Raw genomic sequence first — 24,944 nt, 5'->3', positions numbered from 1 at the left:
GCTGAGGATGACGTCATGGTCGTTGTTTCGAATGTCGGGAGCTGGCGTCGGGTAGGAGGCCGCGCGCTCTGCTGGGGACACAACTTGTACAAATCTGAAGCCCAAGGTCGTCGACAGCCGCCGGTACCTTGCATTTCAGGTATTGTCTTCCCTCTAGACTGCTATGGTTGGGTGCCGCTGTGTGTAACCGATTTAAAATCAGCCGGGACACTGTCGGTGAGCCCTCTGTTTTTGGGCTGGCTGATAATGCTAGCAGTTGAGCTAACGTTAGCCTGCTAACACGAGCCGTTTATTCGATTTAAAACAGCAGGTTTGTTTACAGCTTGTCGCTAAGGACGCTGTATTTCTTATTTTCTTGATTTTCATCATGATGAGAGGCTACCAGTCGAGATGTGTCCTTTCTTTTTGTATTGGTATGTAGTGTCAGGCAGACAAAACGTCCAGCGAAGCTGTTTGCTAATGTTACAGTGTTTGCTTTGAGCTATGCAAGCATAGGACGTCAATTGTTTTCTGCTGCGGACAAACTCAAACTGGGGGCAGTCAGCTGTAAGTTATTTAGCTTCATTGTACTTTTAACGTTTGTCAGATCATCGGCTAAATGTAGGCTTTCGTTAAAGTTTTCAAGGTGTTTTTGTGCAGACGTGTGTTAGCTTTTGTTCCTTTTTGGTTAACTTTGTTCTGACCAAAACATCTTGCTGTGCGGCGGAAGAAACCACGACCTAGCTGAGCTAGCGTATGCTTTCGCAGACTGTAATTTGCCTTTTGCAGTGGAATTGTTCATGTCTCTTTGTACCTTTTGTTTTCATTGTTGTACTCAGCTCTCCACCTACTTTGAGGGGTTATGCTATAGCTTAACGTTACTACTTGTCAAAAACTCCTGGTGCCTTCTGCCAATCAAGAGGATCATTACATTAATTAATAATCATATAGTTTTGTATATATTTACTGTCATATTATGCTATGAATCTCAGAGATCGCTTTTGTCTTACACACTTATTTAGCTACATAATTTAGACAGTACTTTCAGTTAAGTGTGACCAAGTCCAGTTCTGCTTCAGTAGAACTGGACTTTGTCACTCACTTGGTGTTGGATTTAATTATGAATGATGTAGTTGTGAACCTTTCATTACAGCTTGAATTAGTTGGTCATAACCCTTAGTTTACAAATAAGCTCCCAGTTTGCTCCAACTCTACTCTCATGCTCCTATGCCAGTCTCCAAGCTCTTTTAGCTTAAAGATAATTAATCATGTAATTAAGCAGGGACTGTTAATCATTTTAACTAACTTTTGTAACCCCATTTTCAGGAATATCCTCTCCCATCCCCCTTACCCCCTCTGTCAGAGTATGGCTCAGGAGACCAATCAGACGCAGGTGCCAATGCTTTGCACTATGGGATGCGGTTTCTATGGTAACCCCCGCACCAACGGCATGTGCTCGGTCTGCTACAAGGAACACCTGCAGAGGCAACAGGGAGGGGGGCGATCCAGCCCCCCAGGAGAGAAAGGTAGGAAGATGGGGGAGAGACATGACCAATATAAGGCAGGGGGTCCTGGATACGGGTCTTAGGTGAAAAGTTGACATAAACTTGGATCAGGGGGTCACTCAAAAATTGTACAGGCGTGATGGGCACTTGAATTCGCTAAAAGGGGTTGGAGAACAGAGGTAGCAGTAGCTGCCTACACTGTGGCATCAGAAAGCAAGAGAGTGACTTCTCCATCTGTTGTTTCACATTAACTTAAAAAACATGTGATCATGGTAGACAAGCACAGGCAATAAATAGCACATAATAAGATACTTAGAAACAGATGGAAAGTCGTCCATGTTTAGGGCCAGAACCTCAGGTTTGTGATGTCGGATTGTTCTGTCCCCGCACAGCTGCTACATCACCGGCAGGATCACCAGGATCAGCTGGTGTTACTGTGGAGACGACGACCTCAGAGCCCAGCACAGAGGTGGCAGGAACCCCACCTGAGGAACAAACAACCAGGTATGTTGACTGACTGGAAATTTGTTCATACTTGTATTGTTCGTAAAAGTGCTAATAAATGTTTGTGAAGTAGATATAATCCTTCTGGTTAACCATCCATCACGTAGAATTTAATACTGAATCCTCTGTGTTTATTTTCAAATGTTTTTTGGAATTTATGCATTTTATAATATTTAATTTGAAAGTTTCTCAGCATCTTTCTGTATTTTAGTTTCTTCTGCATAGATTCACCATTAAACCCATGGCAATATTGTGACGTGGACATTGTGGGGTTTTTAAACAAATGTATGTTTTATTTTTGTGAAACAATGTGTTTTAGTGGATGGTGGAGTCCTTTGGTAGTATGGATCAATGTTTGTTTGTTTTTGTTTGGGGTTTTTTTTTTTGTTCACATAGTTAGTTTTGGTCATATTTGTTTTGTGGTGATAAACAAATGCAGCTTTAGTTTGTGAGAGGTCAGTTGTTTAAAGTTGACACAGAAAGAAGAGCTGAAGAGAAATGTACTTGCTTGAAGGCCTGTTCTTAAAACTGCTGCATAATGATGTTGAATACTTTTTGCAGGCCTAGTTCATTTTTTTGTAATAAAGCATTTTGTGAGAGCTATTGTGTGGTTTGCTTTAGTTATGCCAATAAATCAATATTTCTGGAATTTTAAAGCTTAGTACCATTTGAAGAGGGGTAGATGGGTAAGAAACTAATTGGAAGATGATGGTGTTTTGGAGTTTTACAAATGTGTTTTTAATAGATGAAAAGCAAATGTTTGTATTATAATGTGTTTTCGCTTTTATAGAGATAACTGTCATTTGTTGGAAAGAGACCACAGAAAATAACAATAGACCAGGAAAGAATTTAAATTAGGAACATGAGATACTTTTGGAGGATTGATTATTTGAGCTTTAACTGTATTGTAGTATAATACAAGACCCGTGACTGTATTTATGAGGTTCCTGGGAAACACACATAACCAACATTATAGTGCACCCAGTTATCAAAGATGTTGTTTCAGTAATGGCTTTATTTTTCCCAAAATATCTAGAAATAAAACATTTGTTCCTGGTATGACATTTTGGAATTATCAGAAGGGCTTTGTGTCTGATATGTGTGGTTTCTGTATGGCCTGTCTGTTGGTGCAGTGGTTGCTTCTGTCTCATTAATTTGATTGTGATAGAAACAGGTCCAAACAATAGTAATGAGCCACCAAACGAAGTGATGGGCTGTAATGTATGTAGCAAAGTAAAACAAGGAAAAAAATGCAATATACCAAATTGCCTTACATTATTTTTGGTGTTGTTGGGCTACTATAGCCATATTGTGTGGATAGTGATTACCAAGTTTTTCATGAATACATTTGCGGTCCAACAAAATAAACATAAATCTTTTTTCCATACATTTATTGCCAATTTAATTTAAAAAAGTTGTTTATTAATTACATTTTTGAAATTGTACATATTTCTTCTATGGTCTAAAATTGTATTTTATGTTCTTATAATGTCAGTCCCAGCTCTCCCAGCCCAGTAACTCAACAGATGACAGCTATGAGCATCTCCCAGGATTCGGGAGCTGTAGACTCTGATCGAGCAGAGGCAGAGGAGGGAGAAGAGGAGGGTACTTCCAACAGCACAGGTTAGCATCACAGAAAGCTGTGCTCCTTTCACAAACCCATCAACCCAGGTGTCACTCCACATACAGCCAGTCAGGCTCACAGCAGTGGCGAACACTTCTTTTTAAGGGGCAGGTTATCAATAAACAGGTAAACTGGGGGTTTATCAGGTATTAGCTAGATGTTACTGATCCACTTTGATTTACAGTTTCTTAATGTCATGTCATAGTTATGAAGTAAGTAATGCCTTCAGTTGCATTCATTAAGTCACCACGGACTGCTGACACAGTTTTTTAATGCCTTAACAATCCCTTACAGAAAAATGATTCCAGTGAGCTCCCCACAGTGTGGTGTACAGATACGCAATATTGGAAAAAAAAGAAAGCACTGGTATCAGATCAGGAATCTGTACCAGATACCTTGAGTTGAGGTATCAGAAATGTGCAAGAAAATTTGTGACGGGTGAATTGCTATCTTTCACCATGGATCCTGAACGATGCTTGCTGGTTCAGCAGAAGAATTATAGCATATCAAATCGGTAAAATGATTATTTTCCCCCTGTTTTCGCACTACATATTCTGTTTAAATTCACCAGAAAATTACAGTATAATGAAATTGTACTAATGGAAAAACCTCCATTAAGATGTATATGCTGAGGCAGGGTATAAGGTAGTGGTCTAGTGGCAAGAGTTGGTTCCCAAAAAGAGCAAGAAACTGCAGACACAATATCATTTCTTTAGAATCTGTCTAATGCTCTAATGTTCCTTTTCCGAATGTTTTGATCAATGTACCTTTTTATTTTACAGTGCATCTTTTCAATATTTTACTTTGGGTTAGTGTTATCTGTGGTTTTTGAGCGGTTATTGTTAACATACTCTGCTCCCTTGTGCTACTGTGGAATCATCCATTTCAACATGTAAAGAATGAACTGCTTTGCACTCATTGTGCTTTGTTTCAACAGAGCCAGTGGGGGAGGCAGCACAGGCTTCTGATGGCGACCAAACCCCTGACAAAAACAAGAAAAAGAACCGCTGCTTTTCTTGCCGGAAGAAAGTGGGCCTTACTGGTAAGGAAGAATTTCATGGTGCATATTGACATAAACAAAGAGCAGTGAGCTCCTCTTAACTCCTGACATGGTTCAAAGGTTTATGAGTCATGAAACAGCATTGGTGGGATTCTCAGCTCCTCACCCAACAATCATAACCAGACAGCGTTGGAAACTCAGAACAGTTTATTTACAGCAGTGAAGATCTTGTCATGGCACCATTTTTGATGTTACTGATATCTTCTTGTGGCCTCAAAGAGCACAGGACAAGAAGGGGGCCGTTTTTGATTTTGCACTACTGTCAGAAGTCCTGTGTAAATTGAAAGTAAGAATGACCCCATCAAAATGTATTGTCTTTAAATCAGCTGACTTCCAGGTAGACGCGAACAGAGCCCTTTTAACTGTTACAGATAAATGAACTGTTTTTGTTTCATTATGACTCTGGAGATTCACCTGGTTTCTGAAATAGAAGAAATATCTTACTGCTGTTTCTGATACCACTGATCAGAGCTTGCTGCTCAGTAGCTTAGAGCATCAGGCCAAGCTCACTGTAATTTTTTCTTAAATCAGATCTTTCTTTACATCTCAGTTGTGGTGTTCCCCGCAGGAACAGCTCCTTGTTATTTTCTACTCGCATTCTCCTTCAGACACCATTTCAAACACGCATGAATGAATGACAAATGATTTTTAATACAGTTTTGGAAAAATCAATCACATGTAATCTACGTTATGGCTCCCACATGGTTATTCAGCCATGATTCCTCTACCTAAAATACATCTCTAAAATTCACCCTGTTAAGTCCTTTTTTTCATCACTTATAGGTTGTATGAAAAGCCTAATCTGTAATCTAACCAAGAGCTCCATCAGCTGACTCTAACTGCTACAAAAAAGAGACTCCTAGTTTAGTATGTTGTATGTATATCAAGTTTTCATGCACCTACTGTCATTTTGAAATAAGTCATTGCTAATTTCAAGGACTTAGCATCATCAGTAGCTCTAAACTATTATGCAAAATCCAACTCCCAGTCCATGGTTTGTGCCACGTTATTTCCACTTTGGTACAGAGAGCTGCATACTGCAGGTTGGTGGTGCATTTCACAGTCAGAGGCATTTCACAGTGTACAGTTGGCCTACACTTTTTTCCAAACTGGATCGCGATTAAATCGTCTCCAGGAGCCATTTAAAGTTCAACTGTAATATTTGTATATTAAACCTGATCCAAAACCTCAGCATGCAATGGGCACACAGTGGGCATGTATGCATCCTAATAGAAGCAGCACCCTCCAGGGCCTGTCAAACTCTTCATTTCAGCCCTTTCTTGCTCTTAAAGGAATATTTTGTTGTACACTATAAACACAATTTTAGATATGCCCAGTTTGATTGCAACACTTACTACACCCAGACGGTGATGTTAGGTGTGCTTAGAGCTGCAATAAATTTAAATCTTTCAACCCATAGAGGTCAGTGCTGCAATATGTGTCTTCTATACAAGAATTAGTGTGCAATTGCTCTTTTATTATGTAATAATGTTTGCAATAAAGACTTAAGACTGATTGTGTTTACTTCTCTTTATTGAAGGTTTTGACTGTCGCTGTGGCAACCTGTTCTGTGCCATTCACCGTTACTCTGACAAACACGACTGTCCCTATGATTACCGGAGTGCAGCTGCAGCCCGCATACGTAAGGAGAACCCCATCGTGGTGGCTGAGAAAATTCAGAAGTTATGAGGACTGACTGCTAAAAAAAAAAGTCTCTCTGACTTTGTGAATTTGAACAATGGCGACTTGGCTGAAAACACCTGATATCATGGCTTCATTTGTTCATGGTAGTCTAAGACGGGCGGGGTGGGGTGGTGCAGTCACAGCCACTGTCCAGACGCTTCCCTTGCTAGCATCTCCCTCTCTCTCCACTAGTGACTGTTTGCGGCTGAACCTAAGTGTTTCTGTTTGTGTGTGTTTGTATGAAAATGTGTGTGTGTGTGTGTGCACATTTTGCTTGAGAGTTGGGGAGAGAGCTGTAGGGGCTTGGTGGACATGTTGCTCTGGGGAGGGAAGGCATTTGATTTTACCCCTTTTTGTTTCTCAACTTGGGGGATCGTGTGGGTTTATTTTTATACAGTCCCTGTAAGGTAGTTGAAATGAGACAGGGGTAAGCTGTTAAGGAATGTGTCACAGCCTGGGTAACGACACTGAGGTCAATTACGAAAGTCTAGCAAGTTAAAAAATAACTAGCTGGGAGATTTCATCCATCAGCAAGACCTTTTAAGGGCTTTGGAATATGATTTTTTTTCTTCCAGAGTAAAAATGATGTCAACTTCTTGTCAAATTGGCAGACTTTTTTTCCCCTTCTCACCTCCTCTTACCCTTACTCTATGGGTCACCACACGTTGGACTCCCAAGTCTCAGCATTTTCCAGAAATATTTCTCTTTGATATATTGACTTATCATACTGATATTGGGTGCATGAACAGTTGTGGGGGGGTGGGGTGGGGTGGGGGGCAGGGAGGGAAATGGGAGGGGAAACTGAGAACCTTGACTTACCTGAGTGATTGAATTCTGTGTTTTGTTTTATTTTTATTTTTTTTTCTTTCTGTTTTAATGAGCGTATGACATCAGAAGATCTATATTAATATATTGTAGTTAGCTTGAATTGTGTGATTGCATTCTATTTATTTTTTATCATTTGGTTGGTCTGTGCTGGAGGATTGGCAGCATGTGTCAGCAAATCAATAAGATTTTTACTTAACCTTTTCACTTATATTTAAGTAATTCCATCTTGATTATATAACCATTGAAGAAAAAAATACACAGGCTCTGACATGATGGAGTAGAGTCCAGTTAAGCTGTTATGTTACAATTGTGCAGTAAAATGTTCCCTATTTAGGATTTGGAAACAAAAGCACAACAAAGTGTGTCAACTGCAGAGCGCAAAATAATGTGCCACACCTACTCAGTTTTGTTCAGCATCTGGGTCATTTGCAGTTTATACTTGATCTGTTCAGCACGCTAGTTGGAAAAAAAAGACCTACTTGATTGATGAGATGTTAGTAAGACAGTGTGTTCCTCTTGAATGCCCTTTTTTGTTTTGTGGAGTCACAGAGTGAAGCTCCATGTTTCTCTAACCACCAGCAGACCACTGACACATGCTGAATGAAAACTGACCCGGGTTGCAGTTACTCTACACATTGACACACTTCCTGCTCAGCTAAAGTTAAGATTGCTGCGATGCTACAGACCTGCGCGCTGTGCTTTTTACGATGTGCTCGGATTCAGATGAGTCTTTTACCATGGAGACTGCTTCTAGCTAGCTTCTTCTAGGAAGATCAAACTTACATGCATGTGTGCAGTCAAACATATAAGTTACTGTTTGGTAACTGACTGCACAGTTAGAAATGAAGCTGGAATGTTTAAAAAGCCACACAGCAGCAGCACAATGCATGGCTGGGACCTCGAGGTTCAAGTTAACAGGACTCTACTGTTTCTTTTCCAAATGTAAATACCATATGGCTCCTATTCATATAGTATAATCTTAATGTAGATTTTTGCCAGGTAATAAAGGCGGGGGACTATGGTGAAGAATAGTACTATGTGTATTAAAGTGCTTTTCATAATTATCCAAACAAAAAAAAGTGTGCCACAAATGGCACAGATTTTTCCCCCGATCTTCGTTCCACTTTTATTTACAAGTTATTTACCACATCATCTGCCAATGTAATGTCCAAAGTATTTTCAATAACTGGCTCGACCATGAGTATCACCTGTAGGCCACATGGTTTCTGTTTTACAATAGTCAGATTGTTAACAAGCCCCTGTAAGCTGTATTAACCTCGCCGAATTACACAGTATTCCAGTCCATGCTTTTATCCTGTTACTGATTCTATTCATAGCATAGTGATAATACTGAGAGTTTAAAAGGCCCCTTGTGAGATATGGATGGGGCATTTGAGGTTCCATCTTCCTTATAAAAAAAGCCTTCCTTGTAAATGTTGCTTGGTCTTGATTATTAAATATTTATGGAAAAAAGCTGTAGAAAAGTTGCAAGGAATTGGCACAGAATGCATTTTCTGAATAAGCCAATGCAGAATGTGTTGGACATTAATGACTCTTTTCCTTGTATACATAGAATATCATACTGGACCTGGCCGTATTTAGCTCTGGCTACTAAGATTGGAAAAATTGGCCTTTATCAGAACTCCCATTAAAGTCTCAGTGTTGATAGTGGACAGGTGGTTTTGTGACTTAATATACCAACACTGAGACTGTTTAGCGGGGATAAGTCGCTCATGTAAATCCCTTGACTGTGGTTTTATTTCTTTCTCCATCTCATTACTTGTGGAAAATTGAAATTCAGAAGTTTTTGGGGGTTCTTAAGTGATGATTATATACAAGGAAAATAATTGTCTAAATACGACAGTTTGGTGTTATATAATCTGAATATACAAGCTTGCCTGCTGGGTTGATGACAATAACAAAATAACATCTCCCACAACACGATGGTCATTATTCACAGGTTAATAGTTTTTTCAGAGAGAAAGTCTTTTCTTTGGAATGATTGTTCAGCTGATGTAAATCGTGTGGATTTCATGGTTTACACTTTCTGTTTTCTATTGACTGCTCATATCACACCCTCTTTTTTTGAATAAATGTGAGCAGTTTGAATGTAAACCACCATAATTCATACAACAAGCTGTAATGTCATTTATCAAACTATACTTACCCCTGATATTGATTATGACTTTGGGAAGACGATGGACGCCCATTTTTCTTAATGTGACATTTGAGACAGTTGGATGGCCGAAAACGTTTTGTTTCTGATGAAGGACTTGGCACCAGCAATTAGGGCAAACATTCTTAATGAATCTAGATATTATCAGTGCATATGTTTTCTTCCTTCTGTTTTGTTGCTTTGATAGAGTTTTGATGTCTTCAATCCTGTCTTTAGCACAACATTTTATAATCAATGTCTTCATCATGCAAAGGGTTTTGATCAATAATAATGATAAACCTGCCAGTTATGATGAATCCAGTTAGAATTCTGTTTCACTGCAGAACTGAAGACAAATGAAGATGGGTTTATTCATTTTTGTCTTTCAAGATGAGCTTGAGGGACATCAAATGAAATCTGCAATGTTCACAGAGCTGTAGTTCCTGTCCCTTGGCACTCCAGTCCCCCAGAAACACCACCAGATATCTTTTTATTTTGTTTTTCTTTAAAGATTTAGGATTGTATGATGTGTAAGAGTAAGTACAAAACAATAAAATCGCAAAGTTTATTTTAAATTATACTTGTCTTTTGTATTTTTTATGCATTTTAATGTGCTAGATGCTTATGGAAACAGTCGTCTGGTAAATAAACTGATCTTTTTCTTTGTGTATTTAGTGGTTTAGTCACTATAGCACTCAGTAGTTTCTGTGCTGCTCCACATACTGCATCTACATACTGTGGCCCCCTTGCTTTGTATTTGTATATTGTTTCAGACTCGGCAATACGCTGTAGGCACAAATGGTACCACACAATGGTACCTAATGTTCAGCTTCAATGTATACTGTATGAGGACTTGCTATAAGGGCCATTCAACTACACTGAATTTAAAACACTGTAACACAAAGTTTCTGTAATGAGACTGAAATATGTCAGTCAGAAATTCATGAAAACAAATTTGACCAAAACATGCCAATGTCAAATAACCACATTTCATCATACAAAACATAAAAAGTAATTGAATGTGACATCCAAGTAAGAGAAGAAATCTTTCTCTGGAAAAAATAAAGAATGATGGATCCAAAAATGCTTATCACTGTAGAAATGTTGTCTTATAGGAATCATACGGGTGTAATTTGTAATACTAACCATGGCTTCAATAAAAGTGTCCCAGTAAGCTAAACCAATGAAGCAGAGAGCAGGGTCCCTGAACTGAATGGACTGCTGCCATCATTATGGTTATATATCACTCCTGTGCTTTTCCTGCTGTAACATACTAAAATATCTGCTGTGAAAAAGGTCAATCAATGGTGATCTTCAGAAAAACACCAAGCCAGAATTATTGAATTCTCGTTGGTGCTGACAGAATAAATATAAGCACTGAATATCAGTGGTATGAATATTTGTGCATTCATGTTTTACACTTTAGTAAACCAAAGTCAGTTTTTAACATTATCATTTTGTCTCCTTAACCCTTAGATGCATGACCTACCGATACCTACACTCTTCCATGAGTGGGGTCAAAAATGACCCCAATTAGAATGAATGCGTTTTTTGCTGTAAACTTAAATTCATTTAATTTTGGTTAAAGATGATGATTTTTATTATATTTTGGTCAACAAAAGAATTATTTCATGTTTGACAAGCTCATTTATCACTTTGTATCACTTTTTTATAACATTTTTATCCCAGCTTCTAAAAAGGTCAAAAACGGTTAACATCCAAAAAGTATACCAATTAGAATCAATGCATTTAATGCAATATTATAACACAAGAATGGTTTCATGTTTTCCATGCTATCACAACTTCAACATTCATTGGTTGTGTATCCGTCTGTCTGTCTATGCATGTACACACGCGTCTTCTTTCTTCTCACTGTGAGCAGCTGTTACAAACTACTTGTTTCTTGCTGTGAGCACTGCACACAGGGTCACTGCATTTCCAGCAACTATTGGTGGCTTTGCACACATCTTACACCTCTTTCTCTTCTGTTGGCCCTGTCATAACCCTAACCCTAACCCAAAGACAACCTATTTGAGGAATACATGGAAGATTAAACGATAAAAATTTTAAATTACAAAGATATTGCAAAAAAACAACAGCTGGGTCATTTTTGACCCCACTTATGCATCTAAGGGTTAAAAAGTGCAATAATCAAAGTGCCTGCACAGGTGTTTTCACTCAATGTGCCTGATTAAAATTCCTCCCAGGGCCACGTAGGTGTATTCTTGATTGACGTGTCTCCTCTTAGTTTTGTTGACCCAGTAAAGATCGAACTTTGACTTTTTTTTTCTTAAGTACATGGAGTTTGTTGACCCAGCGTACTGTATCTCCACCTAACCTGAAGAGTCAGTTTACCCAAAATTACAAAGAACATACTGTATTTTGTCACTGATATCTAAAGCCATCCTGCTTTTATTTACCTAGGTTTAATAGATACACCACCAGAATAACTGAGAACATATTTGTGGGGTTACAGGGCCGGAAACAAGCTGGCCTATTTCATGTGACCACGGGTGGACTACATTACAAAAGCAAGTTGATAGGCTGACATGAGCATTTTCTGGGGAATAGGTAGTAAAGGTGGTTCCTGAGCCAGCAAAACTTTCTACTGAGCGCTCACAGGAAAACTGTGTGCTCTGCAGTGTGTGTGTGCGTAGTGGGAGGTGGGAAGGGCTATGTTTTCCCGTAAGGATTTTATTTCAGTTGCCTACACAGATACATGTTGTTTCTAATACGCTCACACCAACGTTAATTAATCATTCTATCAATCAATCTAACTTAATTTGAATAGCAACTTTCATACAGATTAGTGCTTCACAGATGACTGAAAAGCCAAAAATAATAAGTGTAGACAGTAAACAGTAAAACAATGGATAAGATAAAACACAAATTCACGAAATTAATACAATAAAACGAGTGAATAAAATAGAGTAAATAATGTGTATAAATCATACTTTTATTGAAACAAGTATACAACAGGTTTACAGCACCCTGTGTATACAACGTGAGTCTACAATCATAAACCATACAAACCTACAATCATAAGCCAGGAGGACTAATGGTTGTAATAAAAAATAATAATTAGTTAAATAAACATCATGTAAAGCTTACAATGGTTATACATTACAAACAACGAAGAAATGTATTGTTTGATGTTGACAGTCAACACTGAAAAATGTGGCTTTTTGATTTGAATTTGTGAATATAAAGTTTGGTGAGCACAGTAAGCAAATTAATCAAACAGAGCTGCGAACAGAGATGTATGAACTATCGCGAGAATAGGGTTAAGGTTATGTTAGTTTGGAGCATGGAGGTCATGGTTATGCTTAAAATCTCGCGATAGTTTGCAAATCGCCCCTCCGGTTGATTCAATCTAACACCAACCTTCATAAACATATCATCTTTTACGTATCTTTTACAACACCGTCACCCACACTGATAACAAGTGTCCATTAATTGTCCAATGGAAACTCCTTACGTCACATCCTGTCAGCTTTCGCTTCCGGATGCGGTGAAACAGCAAAGAAGTAGGAAAACACCGCACGTATATGGACTCATTTAAATGACGAGACGCTGTCTGGAAAGTCAAGAGGAGACGTCAGCGACATTCATGTTTTCACGGAAACAAATACACAGGCTGGAGACCGTGTTTTAACGATGTTTTTTTGAGTCGTCTGTGTAGTTTTTACTGAGTAGCCGTGTTTATGTCTTCTTGCTAGCTTAAGCCAGCGAAGAGCTAGCTGGTACGCGCAGACGACTATCTCCGGTCAAATGCAACTTGTCATCGGTTGTTTTCCTTATATATATAAATATCGCTCATTCTCACAGGACGGAACAATATAGTATGCTAAGTGTTTAATTGCGGCTGAGAAGGGTTCAGAGTTTGCTTTTGGTGAGATCCGGGTGAAGATTGCTTTGGAAACGTTTCCTCCTCACTCTCAACACAAGTTTAAAAAGCTGAAGAAACTAATTCCGCTTCATTAAAATATCCAGGGCACTTCTTGGAGGAACGGCCGATCACTCTTCGACCTCTCAACAAGTGGACAAAATGGATGTTATCTGGACTTCAGGCACCTCACTGAAAACCAAGCACATACTTTGTAAATAACACCACTTTTTCCTCCTTCCTCTGCTGACAGGGTGCTTATCTGCCTCCTGTGTAAATGTGGCTTGCATTTTGAAGAGGAGGAAGTCTTCTTTGTTTTATTTTTGTTTCAGCGCCACTTATTTTTAGCTTTGACTAAGCCCTTCAGCTCAACAGGTAGGTCTACTTTTGTCATATGCTGTATGTTTGCAGGGCTCCATCTACTTAATATTTTTATGGTGACTGATCAGTTAATTATTTGCCCCCTAGCATTTTGAAATAACGAGTCACATTCACTTGTGTTTACCAGAGCCTGAAGTGAAGCCCTGGATCAGGTTATAGATGACATGATGAGAAGGAAACTCTTCTCATATGTGAGAAGCTATATGCTGTAACCAGTATTGCTTTCCTTGTTGCTTAACCTCACTGAAGCTGCAAGGATTATTCGATTTAATCAAATAGTTGTCAACTATTAAGGTAATCACCAACTATTTTGGTAATCTATTAATCTTTTGGAGGTTTCTCTGATTCCAGCTTCTCAGTTGTAAATCTTCTCAGTTGTCTTGGGATTATGATTCGTTTTTTAATGACAGTAAAATTGAATATATTTGCATTGTGGCCTGTTGGTCGGGTGATCACCATTTTCTGACACTTTATAGACCAAACAGCTAATTGATTAATTAAGAAAACAATCAACAAATTAAGTCACATTGGAAATTATTGTTAGTTTATTAATGGATTCATCATTTGGCATCTGAAGCATCACAAAATAGTGGAAAACGCTCATCAGAAAGGGTCTGTACATACAATGAACTGTATGTAAGACAAAGAAAAGCAGCAGACACTCACATTTGAGAAGCTGACCCATCAAATATTTTGTTTTTTTATGAAAAATGACTTGGAAAATGCCTGGCTATCAAAATATTTTCCACTGGATTTTCTTCAGATCAACTAAACAATTAAACAACTAATGATTTCAGCTCAGGTAACCAGCAGATATTTGGTAAATTTACCCTATAAACGGATTATAAAGATGTAGCCATATATTAATCATCTATAATCCTTACATGCGCTAAACTTGCTCGAAACATTTCCATCATCATCATTGTTGCTGCATTTCGAGCGAGTGCATTGTACATTTCACTGTAATAAGTATCCCATTGTGTTACACTGGGATGATGTAGATTCATTAGCACACTGATCCTCTTGTCCTCCTCGTGCACAGTAAAGGATGAATGGCCTCTCTCTCAGTGAGCTCTGCTGCCTCTTCTGCTGCCCACCCTGCCCCGGCCGCATTGCAGCCAAACTCGCCTTCCTGCCCCCTGAGCCCACATACACCTTTCTCCCAGACCCAGAGGCAGGCCCCAACGCGCCAGGAGGAACAGGGACATCAAGCCTGCGGGTGCGCAGTGGCGCTTCAGTGGCTGGAGGCGCAGGGGCTGGGGCTGTGGAGGGAAGATGGAAGCTCCACCTGACAGAGCGAGCAGAGTTTCAGTACTCCCAGAGAGAACTGGACACAACTGAGGTGTTTCTTACTCGCTCCAGCCGAGGGAACAGGGTCGGCTGCATGTATATTCGCTGTGTTCCTAATGCCAGGTGGGTTTACCTTTTGAGTAGTTTAACACCACAGCTTGCGTGACCTTTCTTTGTCATTTTATGACAGTGTGTCACATTTCCCTAAAAGTGTTTCCACACCTTCCTTTCTTGCCCGTCTTGTCCACTCACATCCAGGTTTACTTCCTTTACTTATCTCCCTGTTGACTCAGCTGACTCAAAGATGTTCTCTTCCTGCTTTTTCAGCGGATCACTGCTATCCATTTTTTCTATTTTCTCTATTGTTTTTAGTCCTGCAGGTTTGTATTAAACTTGAATGTTGAGTTTCTTCTGCATTTTGTAATTCTTGTTTATGATAGCTATCGTAATAGAGTGTCACGCTCAGTGGCAAGATATTAGTTTCATGTGAGTCAGAGACTAAACATTTTTAGCTATCTGGCCATCTTTCCTGCAGGCTTGTGTCATTGAGTTTATTGGCAGTGATTTTTTTTATGAGACAATTGCGACCTAAGAAGAAGTATTTTATGTGCAGAGATGTAAAAGTATTTATCTTCAGTTTGATGCATATCCTGCTGCGCTCTGCTGCTGATTAATTTACCCAATCTATTAAAAAGAGATGGACAGGCTTGTGTTACAGTCGGTGTACCTTGTTTTCATGTAAATCTAGTATTACACAAAAATGAATCCAAACTGGTCCTGATATGGCAGAGTCATTGTTGTGCCATCTTGTGAGTGGAAAGGCCAAGAGCGAAGCCACGGGTTCATAAACAAAACCACTGAGGGAGGATCTCAAAACAGTTAGTGTGTAGAAGAAGTATCATGTTGCTGCAGGCAGCGCGACATGCATTCATGAATAAAAGCTAAGTGCAGGTATACCCAGACTTTATAGTGGATACCCTGCTTCTCAGGTTGTACAAAATGTCTAGAAGTAAGAGTCATTTGAGACAGGGCCATATCAGTGAACTCATCTGACATTATGCTGCAGTTGTTATCAGCAGGTTGTTCATTGTTTGATTCAGGATAGAATTACATTTGTAGGTCGATTTAAAAAATGGGTTGGATTTAATTATGTTCAATTTGGTTTGTTTCTTTGTTTCAATGTTATTGTTAATCCTTCCTGGGATGTATTCATTTGGCTTTGCTTAAATAGAATTTCCAGCATTTATACAAATCCTGAGGCATAAGCTTTTGAATAAAGCCTCAACTAAAGATGGTGGTTGTCTACACAAATAGAAACATGCGGCTTTCAGGGATTAAAGCAAGAAAAGATTTGAGAGCCTGAAAAGTTGTCCAGGAGGAAATGTGTACAATGTATTGAATTAATTGTTATATGAATTTAAAACTGCTCAATGCATAAAATTCAGCATGATGCCTGAGAGCTTTAAGCTCTGAGCCTTTTTTATTTTTGCTATAATATAAAAGCAAAGAATAGGGATACCATGATAAACAGGTGTCTCCTGTAATTATGAGAATCAAGAGAAAAATAAAAAGGATAAATGTCATATAAAATCTCTGTCTCTGTATGTTCATATCATAATCTCAGTTTTGTATGTCTATCCTCTCAGGTTTACAGTGCTTTTCTCCCATGGTAATGCGGTGGACCTGGGCCAGATGAGCAGTTTCTACATCGGCCTCGGCACCCGCATCAACTGCAACATCTTTTCCTACGACTACTCAGGATACGGCGTCAGCACTGGCAAGCCCACTGAGAAGAACCTCTATGCAGACATAGATGCTGCTTGGCACGCCCTGCGCACACGGTACGATAGGATGTAATTGACTTGTATGTGTCCTTCAAGGAATGATTTATCGCATTGCGCTTTGCTGTGTGACGACAGGATTTTAAATATGTTTAGCTGAGGAGCAAATCGGATTATATCGTCATTGTGTTATGGCTTCAACTTCTGTGGGTACTGAGAAAAAGCAAGAAGGAGTGAGAAATGGCGATTGAGAGAAGAGGTCAAGTAAAGATGAAGATGCAAAGAAGGTGTGAATCAAGGTGACAGAGCAAGTGATCAGGGCAGAGCTGTGATGAAGAGTAGAGCAGAGTTGAGACAGATGTCGTGGGAATAAAAAAGAGTGAGATGAATGGTGGGGAGAGGGAAGGCTTGAGGGGGGTTTAGTCTCTCAAGGACATTGTGGAGTGATAAAGTGTCTCATTAGTGAAAGCAGAGCAGCCTTAATGCGACTGTTGCCCAGGGAAGACATGACACAGCAGAGCATTGAATAAGGGTTGGTTGGTGTGAATTATTTTTGTGTGTAGCAGTCAGTGTCCAGTAATTTCAGCATATTTATTAAAAATCTTGTCATATTTAATGGAAGTGCTCCACATCCTTCCTCTTAAAATGAGGACATCACAAAGAAATGATTTTTCTTGTAGAAGGTTCAATGGAATTTGTTCATCCAAACTGAAGAAACTCTAAAATGGTCAGTCAGTTTATTAATCAGATATTGATTATCATTTTGATGACTATCAAAGTTGGACTATGTCCAAGTTATTGCTTCAAAACTGTTTGTTTTGTTGACTTTGAGGGTGGGGGGTCGGCATCAAAAAACCAATCAATAGTGTAAGTAATTATGTCATTTTCCGGGGTTTTCTGTATATTTGTGTCAGTGTTGTCCTGTACTGACAGGTTATCTTTGTCTCCCTGCTTTTAACCAGGTATGGCATCAGCCCAGAGAATATCATCCTGTATGGACAGAGCATTGGTACAGTTCCCACTGTAGACCTGGCATCACGGTATGAGTGTGCTGCAGTGGTCCTTCACTCACCTTTAACATCAGGCATGAGAGTGGCCTTTCCTGACACAAAGAAAACCTACTGCTTCGACGCTTTCCCCAAGTAAGTCTCTGACTAGTGATTTTCTCTTCACATTTCAGCCCCTCGCTGTATTATCAGTCGAGCCTCTGCTATTAAGTGTTTGAAATTTTCCTAGATTTTATTGCTCAAATGCAAATTAAGAAAACAGAATTTGTGTTTTAGTGTTTTGCATAATTAATGTATTTCAGAAATCTATCATTGGCTGTAAGAATCCAATTTTTGTAAGTAATAGATTGTACAACTAGAGAAACATAAGAATGAAATCTGTACACTCTTTTTATAAAACCCTAAATAAGGTGGTATGTTATGTTTTCATGTTAACATAATGACATTGCACAGACAATTTGGCTTCACGTTGGCATTTCCACATAATTACAGATGTGTCAACAGAAAAGCATAATTGCCACTTTCAGTTCAGAGCTTTTTGTTCAAGACAAAACATCTGTGCCAAAAGAACAGCTCCAGTGTCTTTCCTTAGTCTGTAGATTATTTTATTTTATCTTCATTATATGTTAGTAGGCCAGATTGAGTAATATTTCAGAGAAAAATGAATACCCCAGAGGTCTGTGATATCTTGCAGGAGTGATCTTGCTGCACAGAGATCATTCACATCTGGCAACCTATCAAAAACAATATTCTGCCGTATAGCTGCAGCTCGAGTATGTGTCGTTTTCCACAGAGACTATCTGTGCGTCATTCACACACGATCATGTCAGATGTAATAACCATCATCCCCTCGCACCAATATTTACCAAAACCTCTTATGTAAGTCCATCCAATATAGGTGAATAGATTCAGACTGTAACCAGCACAGACAGCTGTGTGGTGTGATGAACAGATGCTGTCAAAAGCAGTAAATACTGAGACATGTTACATCAGATTTATTAAGTAAGTCTCATTCACTGTCAACAGGCTTTAAGTTTGCTTAAGTAGATCTCACTAGACCTCCAGAAATACCATTAACTGCCATCATCTCAGGAAAATCTGTGGATATTTACCTTTGCCAAAATGACATATTAGTATTATGTATAACACCTTTGAATATAAATCCTCTGACATAAAGTAGTGTTACATAATACTGTACTGTACTTTTTGGTACTCAGAGATCATTTTAATGGATTTTAAGTATTTTAATGAGTTTAGTTATAACCTCTGAGATTTGCTGTTGCATATGTGTGTGTGACTGTAATGTGTGTTACAGTATTTTTATTTTTAAACCTTGGACACAAATCAGTTCTCTTGGCCGAACAATAACAACGTAGAATAAAACTATCATTACCCCTTCTGCTCTTGCTGTCAGGTTAGTTTTAGTGCCTGAGTCTGATGAAGGGTTAATAGCAGCCGTTGCCAGTCTTAATGTAGAAACTAGTCCCAGATGGTGCGTGTAGGTGAAGAGCAAAGGTGGAAGGAAACCAAGGAATGTCTCACTGCGTCTGTAGTGAGCGGAGAAAACCTCCAGTGTTGGCATGTTATTCTAGCTCAGAGTGGGAAGCTGGCATCCCTCCTTTCTCTGTATCTCTCTGTCTGTCTTTCTCTGCTGTGTTTTACATAAAATATGTCCATATTCCACAGGATGACTTTGTTGTAATTTTAAGATAAGACCATTGTGTGCTTTACTTTTGTGGCTGAGATAATTGAGCAGACATAGGTATATCTTATTTGGTGATGAATATGACCGTTTCTATCAGGATATAATCTACAGATAAATATCAAGACTATAGTTTCTTTTCTGTTCTCTCCACAGACATCAAAACCATTCTGCACAGATTGATGAGGCAGTTCAGATGTAACATTGATCTACAAATGTTATCATTTATCTATAATTGACTAATCTTCTCAGTCTGTGGGCTGGATTGCATGCTGTGTTTTCTAAGCAAAAATATCACTGAAATGTTCAGCAATAAATATGACGAAATATAACGATTAATGTAGCAGTCTAGACAAAAATTAAGCTGCCATGAAAGTTTTTATTATTTAAAATATTTAGACTTTTTTCAGAACGTTTTTCATGACCTGAACCAGAGAGCAAGTACTTTATGGCTATAAAACTGTTTTATAGAGGATCATTATCTCTCGAATGTGACCTCTTTTGTTTTCCTTAACTCTCCCTTTATAGCATTGAGAAAGTGTCCAAAATCACATCCCCGGTGCTAATCATCCACGGGACAGAGGACGAGGTGATCGACTTCTCACACGGCCTTGCTCTGTTCGAGCGCTGCCCCAAAGCCGTGGAGCCCCTCTGGGTGGAAGGAGCGGGACACAACGACATTGAATTGTACAGCCAGTATCTGGAGCGCCTGCGCCGTTTCATAGGACAGGAGTTGGCTGTACAGCACGCCTGACCCTCACATTTTACAACTACCACCGGCATCAACGTCATTATTAGCGAGCATCAACTCTCTGTGTCCAAAATGGAAACGTCTCCAAGATTAATCTTTACCCTTCCCCAACCTATCACTGCACTGTATTTGCTCTAAGGTTTTCGGGGGGGGGGGGGGGGGGGACACAGTATGCCTTGAATGGACCCAGAGTAAAGTGGATGTATGTTCATGAACATCAGATGTACGTGAGTGTGAAAGACTTTGTCACACACTACATTAAAACTGTTTAGACAGAAAATATATTCCTTAACTGTGCAATAATAAGGACAATGTCTACAGGAAAAGGACATATGTTGAAATTGAATGAAAGAAGATTGAACAGAACAACAAACTTATACTTATGTAGGTTGATAACAGTGGGGTTCAGACAGCAAGTTTCACTCGATTTTTCCAGCCTACTCGTGTGTTTCAGTTCATTCCTGCTGTTAATCCATGATAAATGGATAAGGATGTTGATGTTGGGGAATATTTTGGTTTTCTAATAACCTTTTAAAACAAAAAAGCAACCAAGTTCTCTGCATTGAGTCACCTGTTTTTATTAGATACACTTGTACAATCTAATGCAACCCAGTACTAAAACGCTGTTTCATGAAGCTTATAAAGTTCAATAAATCAACCATATGATAATTTGTAGTAAGTGGTAGTTGTGTATTGGACTGCATTATATTGAGAATTATTTCTCATTCTGTTTCCCACATCTATGTAAAAGGAATGGAAAAAACTGGTAAAAAATGAAAATTATACATACACAGAGATGACTTTAAATTTTCTGTCATTGATTATGTTCTTTACTGTGCTGAACATTTTGCTCAGGTAACCCTGTAAGACATTAGGGTCAGTGTCCTCCACACTTGTGTCTTTCTTTGTTTTGTATGCATTTAACTAAACCTCCAATCCTTTGAGATTTCTCCTTTTTAAGCTTTCTGAAACATCTGGTGTGAGGGCTTTTTTTTATCTTTGATTTTTAACCAAGTCATGAACCACGTTATGACCCTGAAACTGAGGTGCGGACCAAACCTTGCGTTTGGTGATCCGCTACTCACCTAGGCTTTTATTTCTAGTTTGAACTGAGTTTCCATACTGTCTTCAGTCTGTGCCGCAGTGATGGAGCGGGATTGGCTGCATTAAACAAGGAGCAACATTTTGATTGTCTGAGAGTCTGTTAGCCCTCTCTCTTTTGTTTTACTCTTGTTCGTCTTGTTTATGTCTCGCACCAGTAGGTCACAGCTGTCAGGAACAACAACACTAAAATTAAACAGGCTTTGGTTTTCCAGCCTGTTTTTATCTCTTTCTGTCTTTATTTCTTTGAATCTGTCTGGCAGACATCTTCCTCATTTGCAGTCTTTGTTGAAGGGCAAGTTTGTCAGTTTAAACTTGACAAACATGCCCCTGAAAACTTGACTTTGTAATTACATATTTTATGATTGTTAACAATAAAGAATTACAATTGATCTGCTTCTACAGACAAGCACAGGAACAGATGTTTTTTATACAATACAGCATTATGGTTCTACACTTGTTTTACAGTTTTAACAGCATTAGGAAAGAGCACAGTAAGACGTTACATATTGTCCAACATGATGACAATGCTATTCCACTGTTATTCTGTGCTATAGGTAAAAATTGAAATAGGCTGTGTGTCAGGAAAGAATATCCCTTTCCAAGTCTGTCCCTCTCGCTGGTTTACTGTCTTTACAACAAATGCCTATAATAATTGTCTCTACATGCATACAAGTCTCATGTAATGGTATTTGTACTCTTTTGAAAATAACTTCTTGATAACACTTGGTTTCACTATGGATTTTGCTACACAGTAAGTGTGATGCAGTACTTCTTACAGCTGCTGGTGTAATTTTTTTCTTTTATTTGTGTAAATCTGTCTCAAATGTGGTATTGCTGTTGTGGATTACTGATATTTTCTGCTGATTATTTGGGGGATGTATCACTTATCACTATCTATGATCCCCTTTTGCTGCATTTGCCAACTTGTTCCTGTCACAATATTGTGATCATATGCTAACAGAACTGGTACAAGATTATGTCAGCTAGCTGCCCTGTTCAAGTCACTCATAAGATAAATTGTAATCCCTTGATTTTTTTACAACCTCTTTCAGCCTCGCAGCACTCCAACATGACAGAATCCCGACATTCTCTCACTAACAGCCTGTTTTATCAACCCGACATTAAGTGCAGTCTAAGCGTTCTTCTTAAAGGTGCAACATTCAGGCCACTGAAGCATGAAGCAGTCCCCAGAACTATATCCAATAAAATTGTCAAGGATTTATGTTTTTTTAACTAAATGAATTCATTATTTGAACCTTTGAGTGTTGCACCATTAAACTTCTAAGCTGAAGCTGATATTAAGACTGTTCTGTTTGTTTGATTGCTTTTTGAAGAGAGGTCAGGATTTTCAGGCTTTCTTGTGTTATGTATAAACCAAAGTTAAACTATTTTTTAGCGCTTTACCCAGTGTACCAGATGTTTATGTTGGTATCTTGATAACCAAAGGCAAAAATGTTCAAATGCAAGTTATTTTATTTATGTATGTGGTCAATCCGCTGTTTTTCCACCATACATTTGGATAAAAATGACATGTAAATTTGTCAGATTGCGAAATACTTGTGATTCATCATATCATGTCTGCTTTCAGATATATGCAGGAACACAGTATGAACAGCATAAATTAACTAAGCTCTGTGTGTGTGTGCGTGTGTGTGTTTTAAGCTGTTTATAATTGATCATCTGTGGAGGAGTACAACTAAGCAATACAGCATAGCAGTGTGTGTTTTGATATGTTTAGAGAAAATTGTGTGGGATGATAAAAGAACAAGGACAGAGGAGCTTCAAGAAGACGCTTGAAAAAGCTTTTTATCAAGAAACTCTTCAAATGTTTGGATCTTTGGTCAGAATTGGTATAACGCAGCTGTGTCTCATTAAATGTCATCGCACATTGGTATTCATTGTTGATTATACTAATTTTTAGTTTTTAAAGATTGTCTTTTTTTTTTCCAAGAATGAAAAAGAAATAAGTACATAAAACAATAAAACATAATCACAAATTGATCATTAATATGACTCTTTCCCTCTCTCCTTGAACCAGGTGTCATTTTGCAGTAAAAATGTGCCCTAATGAGCAAGAGAAAAGTCTTTCTGCAGGAATCAGTTTTATGGGTGTCTCATTCTGTCCACGATTTTCCACTCACCGCAACTCTGGCACTCAGTGAATAAAGATCTGCCTGTAGTGAAAGGCCTCACAGACACAAGCACGAGACAAATCCAAAAAAAGGCTCAAGTGAATAATTAGCTGATGAGTAAAGTCTTGAATTGCCTGGTGTGTTTTCTTTCTCCTCTGTAGAATTGTGTGTTGGGATCGGCTTGTTATCATCTGTGCCAAAAACGGTTCAAATGATGTGTTTTAATTAAACCAGTACAAGGACTCATGTCTGTCCCAGCCTCCCCTCACTGTCTAGTCTGCCACCATGATGGGTTGTGGGGAAATGGGGACAGACGGATTGTAAGCTGCGCCTCTCCACCAACACAAAGACACACACACACATGCTTGTACCAGCTCTTTTTCAAGGGATGGCATAAACAATCTGGTGTCCCACTCAAATGCTCTTTTGGATTAAAAGCAGCCACGGCGGCACATCCCCCTGCATAAGGCAAAGTTAGTGCAGCCTGACCTACTGCATCAAACACCGCCACCACCCCTCTAATACACAAATGCACTTTCACACAGCCCAGAGCATAAAAAGCCTTTTATGTTGACAAAAGGGTTGTGGATGCGCTTGTTTTTAACAAGAGAAGACTTAAAACAAGACTAGAGAATTGGCTCTGAATGTGAGAATTGAGAAGTGTGCTGAGTATTTGACTATTTTTTGAGAAAGAGTTATAATCCTCATCATCCATGGGAATGGGTATAAATGTAAAAGACTCTGAGCATTATTCAGCAGGACAAATGTCACAAAGAGTACATCAGATGCCAACACAGTATCGCTTAAGGGAAGAGTATGAAGGGCTTGAACAGTGGACGAGGGGGAAAAAGGCTACCGGGAGCAAAGTGCTGCAGATTTGCATCATCACTGTGTGGATGCTGTCAATCTGTGTTATCTGGCAGCCTGAATTTTAAGGGGTTTCCATTACACTATGTGTGACTGTGATGCAGAGCTGGATATGGCCTGTAAAGACTGTGATGCTTGCTTGGGGAAAATGAGCACCATCTACTATGAGAAAATAAAGCTAATATGAACACTGTATAACAAACCAAGGTGTCTGATCTGAGAAAAAGCAATGATTTTGCAAGTCACCAGTCTCAACACAAGGCACTACAGTTCACATTTATGTCCTAATCATTTAAGTTTTCAATATCTTACATGTCATTATGTGTTCTTCACCAAGTTTGTCATTCATTGTAACAGCAGTGTAATTTATTATATAAAATAATACATTTGGAAGAATCAAAACAAGACAGTAATTTGTTTATTCCCAAGTATGGAACTTCTACTTGTCTCTATCAAATTTAAACAACAATAAAATATCACACAATTCTTCCACATGGATGAGGATAATGGAATGTAAACCATCAGGCCTGCACTACATGACATTTGTTTAGGTATAGCAGTAACTTCACATATCTTAAACTATGTTTTTATGTCCTCGAGGAGAGAAAGGTTAGCTCTAAAGAGCAGCATCTGATTCAGACCTGAAGTACATTGTTAGGTATACATGTTCATCTATAGGCCAGGGAGCTCAAATTATCAGCTGGA

The 24,944-nt window shown here is 38.8% G+C and overlaps 2 protein-coding genes across 3 annotated transcripts; both read left to right on the top strand.

The window, feature by feature from the left end:
• The first annotated feature begins 7 nt into the window (after window positions 1–7).
• zgc:77486 (uncharacterized protein LOC405808 homolog) lies at window positions 8–7,096 on the top strand. 2 transcript variants are annotated; one of them, XM_062424974.1, is made up of 6 exons: window positions 8–139; window positions 1,306–1,505; window positions 1,877–1,988; window positions 3,484–3,611; window positions 4,550–4,654; window positions 6,213–7,096. In XM_062424974.1, exons 2-6 carry the CDS (start codon window positions 1,346–1,348, stop codon window positions 6,359–6,361), a joined length of 654 nt encoding a protein of 217 aa, XP_062280958.1. In that variant the 5' UTR covers window positions 8–139; window positions 1,306–1,345; the 3' UTR covers window positions 6,362–7,096. The 2 variants fall into 2 exon arrangements, with proteins under 2 accessions (XP_062280958.1, XP_062280959.1); XM_062424975.1 differs by having other exon boundaries at window positions 31–123.
• A 5,769-nt stretch (window positions 7,097–12,865) lies between these two features.
• On the top strand, window positions 12,866–23,362 carry abhd17ab (abhydrolase domain containing 17A, depalmitoylase b). The gene is made up of 5 exons (XM_062424520.1): window positions 12,866–13,599; window positions 14,648–15,018; window positions 16,542–16,736; window positions 17,639–17,818; window positions 19,914–23,362. Exons 2-5 carry the CDS (start codon window positions 14,654–14,656, stop codon window positions 20,137–20,139), a joined length of 966 nt encoding a protein of 321 aa, XP_062280504.1. The 5' UTR covers window positions 12,866–13,599; window positions 14,648–14,653; the 3' UTR covers window positions 20,140–23,362.
• Window positions 23,363–24,944: the final 1,582 nt, after the last annotated feature.

This window comes from Scomber scombrus, chromosome 8, assembly GCF_963691925.1.
Source record: "Scomber scombrus chromosome 8, fScoSco1.1, whole genome shotgun sequence".
In the NCBI taxonomy this organism is placed as follows: Eukaryota; Metazoa; Chordata; class Actinopteri; order Scombriformes; family Scombridae; genus Scomber; species Scomber scombrus.
Note: the sequence above shows the minus strand (reverse complement) of the source record. Positions and strands in the feature narration are given on the sequence as shown.